The 10162-nt window shown below is 37.7% G+C and overlaps 1 protein-coding gene across 2 annotated transcripts in view; it reads left to right on the forward strand.

Annotated features, from left to right (window-relative positions):
- Positions 1 to 3497: 3497 nt before the first annotated feature.
- Capn7 (calpain 7) overlaps positions 3498 to 10162 on the forward strand; it is a 37835-nt gene continuing 31170 nt past the window's right edge. Inside the window, exons 1-2 of one of the 2 annotated variants that reach the window (XM_010643111.3) lie at positions 3498 to 3628; positions 9532 to 9689. In XM_010643111.3, the coding sequence (XP_010641413.1) occupies positions 3550 to 3628; positions 9532 to 9689 (237 nt within the window). In that variant the 5' untranslated portion in view covers positions 3498 to 3549. The remainder of the gene's footprint in view (positions 3629 to 9531; positions 9690 to 10162) is intronic. The other variant, XM_033756950.1, reaches the window with a different exon arrangement.

Consider the following 10162-nt stretch of genomic DNA (forward strand, 5'->3'; position numbering starts at 1 on the left):
TGCTGCGGCGGCGGCGGGGTCGAGGAGTTGGTGGCTAATTCTTGCTGTCCTTCGGCTGATTTATAGCCAGCCGGGAGTGCTCTGTGATACATACCAAGATTATGCGTGTTCGTTGAAGAAACTAGATAGAAAGTAAATTGAAACGCATAACCCCATCTCTTAACCTTTGATGCATATATCTTTATGGTTTCTGTATATACCTATATAGGTGTTTACAGCTTTTTCACTGTTTTTTCGTAACTTTATACTGTTCTGCAAGTAGGTTTTTTTTTTGTAAAACATTTCCCAAAGTATGAAATTTACTGTTACAGTAACAGCCGCAGAATGTTTCATTCCGCGCATGTACCATAATTTACAGCCTATTAGGCAGAGGTAGTGTCATTCTTATTTTTCGGCATTCTAAGTAACTGCACAGTTAATATCCTTGTAAGTAGTGCTTGGCAGATTTTCTTGGTAGTTCTTTTGGATGAATTACATGGGGCACAATTGCTAAATCAAAGACTGAGCTTCTATAGTCCATTCTTTGCTCTCCAGCCCTAAGGATTTGGGAGCACATCTCTCCATCTTAGCTAGATGCCAAGGTAACTATATCCTCATAATACTATTACCTTTTCTTTCAGAATGCCATACTTGATAATATGGTAGTAAGTTTTTTTCATAAGCCCATGTACTACCAAGAAAGCGCTGTGTGCTCCGGACCATTATTTTATTGATTTCATAGGAGACCTGGTGTGTTTCAGAATCATTCCTTCTGGAATTTTGTTTGCTTTTACAGTTTTACACAGTGGTATTTCTTTTAAAAAAATATATTTATTTATTTATTTTGAGATAGGTTCTTGTTATGTAGTTCAGGCTGGCTTTGAATTTATAGTGATCCTCCTGCCTCAGCCTTCCAAGTGCTGGTATTATAGGTATGTGCCACCAGGCATAGCTTAAGTTTTAGTTTTGTGAAATTAATAATAGGTTAAAGTATTGCCACATAAAAATAACTTCTAAGGCAAAATAATGCAGTGTTTCTTCTTTTCCTACAGGATTACATACATCATCACTTAGGAAGACTATTTCATTCTTAAGAAAGTAAAAAGTACTTCTGGAAACTATTTTCATAAACCTTATCAGTTTGTTCAGTGTTGTTTACCCTGTTGCTGTCCTAAGCAATTGTTTAAATTGGTAGTCTTACTGGGTATTGAACCCAGTGCCTTTGGATTGAACTATATGCCCAGCACCCCCCACCCCCCAACCTTATTTTGAAGATAGGGGTTGTCTTAGTTACTTTTCTTATTGCTGAGACAAAATACCTGACAGCTGAAGTTTAAAAGAGCTCACTTTTTGTAGAGGTTTCAGTCCATAGTTGTTAGCTGGTTCTAAGGCAGTGTAGAATGGCAGAGGTATCACAGAGAAGAAACAGTCCATGGTGTGGTAAGCAGAAGGCAGTGAATAGCAGCAGCAGCCGCCAAGCAAGCCTGTCTTTTCCTTTTATCCCATCCATGCTACAAGCCTTTTGGGTGGTATCACCCACACTCAGGATGAGGTTTCTGATTACCCACACCCAGACTGTGATGAACCAATTAGTGAAGTAATTCAATGCCACATACCTTTAATCCCAGTGTCAGACACCATAGATCCAGCCAGCACTGAAAAGCCCATATATGAGAGAGCATGTAGTTTTGGGGGAACATCTAGATACAAGTCATAACAGGGGTTTTACTGAGTAACTAAATTGTCCTGGGTCCCAGTTTGTGACCCTCCTACTCTTTCTCCCAGACTGCTGGGCTTGCGAGCATGTGCCACCATGCCAGCTAGGGTTTTTTTGTATTGGGGATCAAACTCAGGTCATTGCGCTTTCGAAGCAGGTGGCGGAACTACTGAGCCAAATCCCTGGCCCCAGCTAGTCATTTTTGAACATAAATAAAATGAGTAAAATAAAACATACAATTTTAAAATTCCAATTTTTAAAAGCAAAATAATTACTTGAAAATCAGTATTTGTATGGTACCAGTGAAAGGGTAAGAAAATTATACATAGAATATTCAGTTTATCAAAATGTAACTAGGATGCATTTAGATAATGATTGTAAGTAAGATATAATGTTTATATAATTTGATTTTTTGGAGACAGTTTGTCTTTATGGTTCAGGCTGGCCTTGAATTCAATATGAAGCCTAAGCTGGCCTGGAACTTAAGGTGATCCTCCTGCTTCAGCCTCCTAACTCTGGTATTATGCCTGCCTGAGATAGAATATTTAATATTTATATGCAGAGTTACGTTTTTTTTCCTTGGAATACCTGAGTCATGGAATCTGAGAAACTCATATCATACCACCGCCTTTAGGTTGAATTTCCACTAATGTCAAAACTATCTTTCTTACTGATTTTGTTAGGTTCAGAACTCCTGCTGAAATAACTGGATTCAGAAAATGATGCTCAGTAGATGGCCTCTTTGGAGCCTAACAGGCATAAGCCCCCATAATGTGTAGTGCATGCTTGGGACACTGCAGAGAAGATGCTGTTATGTGGAGAAACCTCTGCCCTTTCTAGGAGGTAGCAGTGGTAGCCTCCCTTGATTGGTGGTGGGGAGAATGGAAGCTCTTCCTCACTGATCATAGCATAACGGGCCATGGAAGTTACAGAATAACTGGAAGAAGCAAGGTTTTCTTTCTCTTTTTTTGGTATTGGGGGTGGAACTCAGGACCTTGTGCTTGCAAGGCAGGCAATGGAACCACTGAGCTAAAGCCCCGGACCTAAGCCAGGTTTTCTTAATTAAAATAAATTTGTATCATGTAAATCTGCTTTAATATGTGCCATCCTTTGACAGTATTTTCTGTGCAGAAAAATGCTTTGTGAGAGAATTCACTTTTATAATTTACTGCATTTTTGCAGTACTAGAGGTTGAACCTAGGGCTTTTACACTGAGCTGCACCTTTAGCTCTTTTTGAATTTTTATTTTGAGATAAGTTCTTGCTAAGTTGCCCAGGCTGGGCTTGAACTTGTGATCCTTTTACCTCAGCCTCAGTGTTGGGGTAACAGGAATGTGTTGCTGTGTCTGGCTTTTTAATTTCTTACAATCTTGATATTTAATTTTATTTTGATGATAATTATTTGTTTAATTTATCTTTTCAAAGTATACAATTTAAGATCTGACCTGTGGCTAAGGAAAACAAAGCATGGCTATTACAGCTATTCTAAAGAAGTGTTTGTAATCAATTTTCTAATGTACGTACTTGAGTGCTTAAACTTTCAGTGGTATATGAAAATTGAGAACATTGAAAACCGAAGAAAGGGTATTGGAAGGCTGCATAACTATTTTATGAAAAAATATCTTAAAGAAGTTCTTTGGAAGGAAAAGGGGAGTAAAAATGATGAGGATGTGATATGTATACCAAGATAATTAGTCATTATGTGTCACAAATATATACTAATGTTTTGGCATTCCTGGAATCTTACAGCGAATTGGAAAGTGGTAATGAAAATTCAAGTTGTAATGCATGTGTTTGATTTCTTTGAATTATTTTTATTTTTAGGAAGCAGCACAGGCCTTAATTTATGCTGAGATGGCAGGATCAAGTCTAGAACATATTCAAGAAAAAATAAATGAGTATCTTGAAAGAGTTCAGGCTCTACATTCTGCAGGTTAGTAAGGCTCCTCAAGTTGTCACTGTATTTTTTCTCTCCTATTACATCTTTTCCATGTGTTTCTCTTCATTTGTGGTTTGATCCTCATTTTCTGCTCATTCCTCTTTTTAAAAATCATGGTAGGGAAATACAAGATAGCTGTATGAGAGAAATCTTACAGATAACAGAGTTCAGTTTCCCAGAGATGTAATTTATCATCGGCAAAGTTAGGATTAGGGCCCTGTTAGAGTCTGCTTTTTAGATATCTGACATATGCCCTTTTTTTGTTTGTTTGTTTTAGTTTAGGTACCAGGGATTGAACTCAGGACCTTGTGCTTGCCACCTGGCGGCACCACTGAGCTAAATCCCCAGCCCTCCTCTCTTTTGACATTAAAATTGACTAATCCTCTTCAGTGTTTGAAGACCATTCATAGGCCCATTCTCTTCTTTGTCAGTGTCCTCTGCCTCAAGAGGACTCTGCTGAACTCTTTAAATGATACCTTGGAAAAATAACATGTAAGCAGAGACCTGGAACAGCTTCTGTTTATTTCTGTAAACACTGTGGCAAGTGCTGTGATAGAAGTATGCATAGTCAAAAGGCCAAGCAGCAGTTTGCACAGACTTCTGGCTGTGGTGGTACGTTCCTGTAATCTCAGCACTCTGGAAGATTGAGGCAGGAGGATCACAAGTTTGAGCCCAGCCTGCTCAATTTAGTAATTTTTTGAGACCCTGTTTTAAAGAAAAGAAGAAAGGGCTGTGATGTAGCACGTTGCAGAGCTGATTTTTTTTTTTTTTTTTTTTTTTTTGGGGGATTTTTTTTTTTTTTTTTTGGAGGAAGGGTGGTATAGGGATTGAATCCAGAACCTTCTCATTGAACTACATACCCAGCCCTTTTTTATTTTGAGATAGGCTTTTGCTAAGTTGCCCAGGCTGTATTCAGACTTTCCATACTCTTGCTTTAGTCTCCCAGAGTGCTAGGATTGTAAGTGTGCATCTAGCCCTTGGGATGACTTTTAACCCCTGAATAATTCAGCCACAAGCAGAGGAATATTTACTCTGATAGACTTTGTGCTACTTGCTACCACTAATTCTAAACATGACCAGTGATAAAGCACATAATTAGGATAAAGTAAATTCGTTCTGCTTCTCTGTTACAGTAGTCCTCTTAAAAAAAAAAAAAAGCTCACTTCAAGAAAATGCCCAGAAATTGCGTATATTGAACAGTGGACTGCCTTTGGGTCAGTCCTTACTTGATAAGAAGTTATACTGACTCATGTATTTAGGGAGTGTAGCTCTGTGGTAGAGTGCTTGCCTAGCATGCCCAAGGCCCTGGGTTCAGTCCCCAACACTGCAAAAAGATGTGTTATATATTTGTACCAAGTCTCCATGATGAACATGCACTGCAAACACTTGCCAATAAAAATTAAAAAGTTCAAAGAAAAATATTATGTGATTCAGGGGAACTTCATTTTCCCAGCTTTGCTTCATAAGCTGTTTTAAAATTATCTTTGAAGTATAGAAAGGACTCTTTAATGCCTGCTTCCATGATCTCTCTGGTTTTTTTCATCTCTGTTTCACTTTATTTCAACAACCATTTATTGAGTGAATATTTGGGGTGTCTGGTAAGTATTGGGTCCTTAGGCAGCCATTAGTCAGATATGGAGAGAGAAATACAAACATTGCATTATCGTGGAAATCTCTTTCTGAAACATGTTGAATGTTAGACCAGACTTGGATAATATTTGAGAAGTAGAAACATTGGTAACTAAAGGAATATTTTCGTATTCCCTTTCTGTATGTGCACATATTCAGGAACACTTTTATCAAAGGCTACACACCAGAGTGTTCTTTTAACCCTTGAAGTTCTTACAGCAGTTGGGGAAAAAAAATGAATCATTAATTTTCTTTACTAGAAAATTAAATTCTTTCTACTTTGTATTGAATACAGCTAAACCTAAAAAATTACATTTGAGTTGGGTGCGAACACACCAGTAGTCCCAGCAGTCTGGCTGAAGTGGGAAGATCACTTGAGCCCATGAGTTCAAGACCAACTTGAGCAACATAGCAAAAAACAACAGGTTGAATTTGATTTTTGAAAAGCACATTCTAAATACTGATGTTCAGGCTCAGATGAAACAGTCCTAATCTCTGGAAGAGTATCATTAAAGACCTATCATTAAAACAAGTTCAAAAAGAGTTTTTAAAGCCGATCACCTTAGTTGTTTCACCAGTTTTTTTCCCCATTTTGTTCAGTAAATGTAGTGTATGTAATCTGAAGAGAAATGGTTTATTATTTTAGGCAAAATAATCCTTTTTCAAAAAGTACTGTTCAGAACCCCAATTTTAAAAACCTAGTTTGCTCATGGAGTCAGACTCACAGAAGATAAGTTGGCCGCTGGGTGGAGAAAGGTAACAGTTTGAAATGGACTAGTATAACGTAAAGAGATTGAGATTTGGAATTAAAAGATTTAATTTGATTCTTTAGCCTTTTGTTTGTAGCTAGGAAACCCTCGCCTAGGTCAGTAGTTCTTAATGGGAAGGATTTTGCAGTACCTCAGCCAGGGACCTTAGCAGTGTCTGGAGAGATGGTGTGTGTACTGCTGGGTGCATTGGGGAGTATGCCACTGGTACCTAATTGAATAAAGGTCCAGGGTATTGCTAGAAATAGAAATACATAGTACGTTCCTCTACAACAGAGTACCCAGTACAACATATCAGTAATGCCAAGGCTAAAGAAACCCTGGGCCGGGCTAGATTAATATTTTGGGGCTTTAGTGTCTTCATTTTATGGATGAAATTATCACATACCTCAAGAGAAGTGTTAATGAGCATTAAAGTTTTCAAAACATATCTTTAAGAAACTAACAAAATATAAAGCTTTTAAGAATTAATAGGCCTTTTGAGGTATAATTCACTCACCATAAAATTCATGCCCTATCCACTCACTTGTGATTGAACCTACGTCTTTTGCCCTGAGCTATATCCCAGCCCTTTTACTTTTACTTTTTTTTTTTTTTTTTTTAATTTTGAGACAGATCTTTGCTCAGTTACTAAATTGCCCATGTTGGGCTTGAACTTTTGACACTCCTGCCTCAGCCTCCCTGAGCCTTATTATGTGCATGTATCATCACGACTGGCAAATTCACCCTTTTAAAGTATAACAGTTCAGTACAAATGTGGTTTACATATGTTTTGTTACTAGAGTTGTACAAGGACAGTCACTGTCTAATTTTAGAATTTTGTCATCCCAGAAGAAACCTCTATAAGCAGTCACTTCCCATTTCTCCAACCCCTATCCCTTAGGAATCACTAATACACTTTCTGTCTTTATGGGTGGACATTCTGGATCATTCATGTACAGTAAATGGAATCATTCAGTGTGGAATCAATCAATTCTTTTGTTGTCTGGTTTCTTTCACTGACTTTTAATGTTTGTAAGGGTTACCCATGTTGTAGGAAGTATCAGTTCTTCATTCTATCTATCTATCTATCTATCTATCTATCTATCTATCTATATTTATTTATTTATTTTTGGTACTGGGGATCGAATTCAGGCCCTCGCACTTGCAAGTCAGGTGGTGGAATCATTGAGCCAAATCCCCGGCCCTCTTCATTCTTTTTTATGGCTGAATAATATTCAGTGTGTAAGTTGATAGGTATTTGGTTTTTTCCCATCTTTTCACAGTTGTGAACAGTGCTGTTATAAACAGTGTTTTACAAGTTTTGTGTGAAAGTATGCTTTCAGTTTTCTTGGATATATACCCAATAGCAGGTCATAGGATAACTCTGTGAAGAACTACCAAACTGTTTTCAAAAATTGCTACACCATTGTATGATTCTACCAGCAATATAGCAGGGTTCCTTCACATCATCACCAACACTTATTGTGTATCTTATTTTAGCCATCCTAATGGATACAAAGTAGCATCGAGCATTTGCTTGATTGCTAGTGTGTTCAGCATCTTTTGAGTTGGCCATTTGAATATCTTTTGTGTCTTTTGAGAGCCTTTGTCTACTTTTTTTGTTTTTTGTTTTTTGAGACAGGGTTTCACTGTCTAGTTCAGACTGCTCTGGAACTCACTGTGTAGCCCAGGCTGGTCTTGAACTCCCAGCTATCCCTCCTGTCTCAGCCTCCTGAGTGCTGGGATTTACAGGTGTGCACCACCACTCCCGGCTCTTTGTCTACTTTTTAATTTGATTGTCTGTTTATTGTTAGTGGTAAGGGATCTTTACTTTAGATGAGTTTCTCTCAAATGCATATCTTTATATTAAAAGCAAGAGGAAATATTTATTTCAAAGAACAATAAAAACATGATGGCTTTTTCCTGATCCAGGTAAATAAGAAAAGCAGGAACTTTTATCATCATGCCTGGTATATCACAGAGTTATTGTCTGTGCTGAAAAAAAATTTTAATTACTTTAAAATAAATGGAGTTTCTTAAGATTTAGTATTTTCCAAGTATTTGCCTTCTTTCAGGTTAAGGGGAATGTTAAGAGGACTCCTATGTTTTACTTTTTTTTTTTTTTTAATTTTATTGAGTTTATTGGTACATTTTAGGGATACAGTACAGTTACATTCATTGTTGGGATCATGTACCTCTCTACATGGCAAGTCTTGATTCTCATTTTTTCTCCTTACCTCTGCCCTCCCTTCACCCCCTCCTCCCCTCCCCATCTACAAACACTTTATTTTCATCTTTTCATTCTCTCACATTTTTTTCTTTTCCCTTTTTGTTCTTCCCCTACCCATCCCAACTTCCCTACACCTTTAGCTCCTTTCTTCCCATTTCTAAATGTCAGTAATCTTATTAGAATCTTATGCATTGCTGCACATTATTCACACCAGGGAAACTATTTGGTGTTTACACATGTGTGACTTATTTATTTCACTTAGGAGTATATCTTCAATATGTATCCATTTTCCTATGAATGAATCTATTTTCTCGTTCTTTATGGCTGAGTAATATTCCATTTTATAGAAAAACCACAACTTCTTTATCCATTTTCCAACAGATGGGCAAATAGGCTGTTTCCAAGATTTAGCTATTACAAACTGTGCCGCTATAAACATGGGTGCACATACTTCTCTGTGATATGTTTTACTTTTTAATTAAAGGGAGTGCTGATAGGGAAGCAGATTCAGGGAAAAGAACTTTTTAAATAAAACATTTTTAATACTCCTTGTCTTTGGTATCTATTGTGTGATGAATTGAACAACTGGTTTCAGGAAGCTTAAAATGAAGATTTAAAGGAGAGGAGGTGGAGCAGTGGGGCATGCCTGTAATTTCTAGCTACTTGGTTGCATGGGAGGCTGAGGTGGGAGGGTGGACAGTGTGAGGCTAGCCTGGCAGTGTAGTGAGCTCCATCTCTGAAAGGGCTATTGGGATGTCTTACTTTTTCTTGTTGCTGAGACAAAATACCAGACACAGAATTAAGGGAGGAAAGGTTTATTTGACTCAGTTTTTAGAGGTTTCATTCCATAGTTGGCTGGTCCAAGGCAGGGTGGCACAGCAGAGGGGCATCGCAGAGGAGAAACAGTTCATGGTGGCAGAAGGCAGCAAAAGAGTGAAGTAGCGCAGAAGCAGCAAGCAATGACAACAGCTCCCTTTCTGTCCCTTATGTTCTATTTGGGATACCTGCCCTTAGGGTAGCACACACACCCAGCGTCACATCCTTATCCCAGTGTCACATTTGCTTGATCCAGCCACCTCAAGCTCCGCCTACAACTTTGTGAGGCTTTGGTGGGACATCTAGATACGGGCCATGACAGGGGAGTTATTAAGTTTTATTTTTACATATGTAGTTCACTAAAATTTTAAATACAGGATTATAGAATTTGGTAAAGAACATTTTAAATTATTAAAATGTTGTACTGTTCTCTTCTGTGTTTGAGTAATCCTGTATATGCCTTCTTGTCCTAGTTCAGTCAAAAAGTGTTGGTCCTTTGAAATCAAAACATCAATTAGACCTAGAGCGTGCTCATTTTCTTGTTACACAAGCTTTTGATGAAGATGAAAAACAGAATGTTGATGAAGCTGTAGAATTGTATACAGAAGCTGTGGATCTCTGTCTGAAAACTGTATGTATAACTGCAGGTTAAATTTGATGGAATTATGTTAAATTTCCTTTAGTAATGAATTTTACTTAAACTCTTTGAAGAAAATAAGTTCTATTATTATGAATATAATTTAAGTTAATCCTTATCAAAAGATAGTGAAGCCAGGTATTGTGGTACATACTTATAATCTCAGATTCTGGGAGGCTGAGGCAGGAGGATTTCAAGTCCCAGGCTAGTGTGGGCAATTTACAAAGTATTAAAGTTGGGAAAGGGTTAGGGCATAGATTAGTGGTAGAACCCCTTTGTAGCATTAGTGAGCCCCTGGGTTCAGTTCCCAGCATTCTTCCCCCCATGATAGAATAACAGTTAATAACAGTGCAGCTTGTTAAAATTTTGTCTTGGGCTGGGGATTTAGCTCAGTGGCTCTGCCGCCTGCCTTGAGTTCAATCCCCAGTACCAAAAAAAAAAAAAAAAAAAAAAAAAAAAAAAACTTT

This window comes from Fukomys damarensis, unplaced genomic scaffold (assembly GCF_012274545.1).
Source record: "Fukomys damarensis isolate Sample0158 unplaced genomic scaffold, DMR_v1.0_HiC HiC_scaffold_28, whole genome shotgun sequence".
NCBI classification, from domain to species: domain Eukaryota; kingdom Metazoa; phylum Chordata; class Mammalia; order Rodentia; family Bathyergidae; genus Fukomys; species Fukomys damarensis.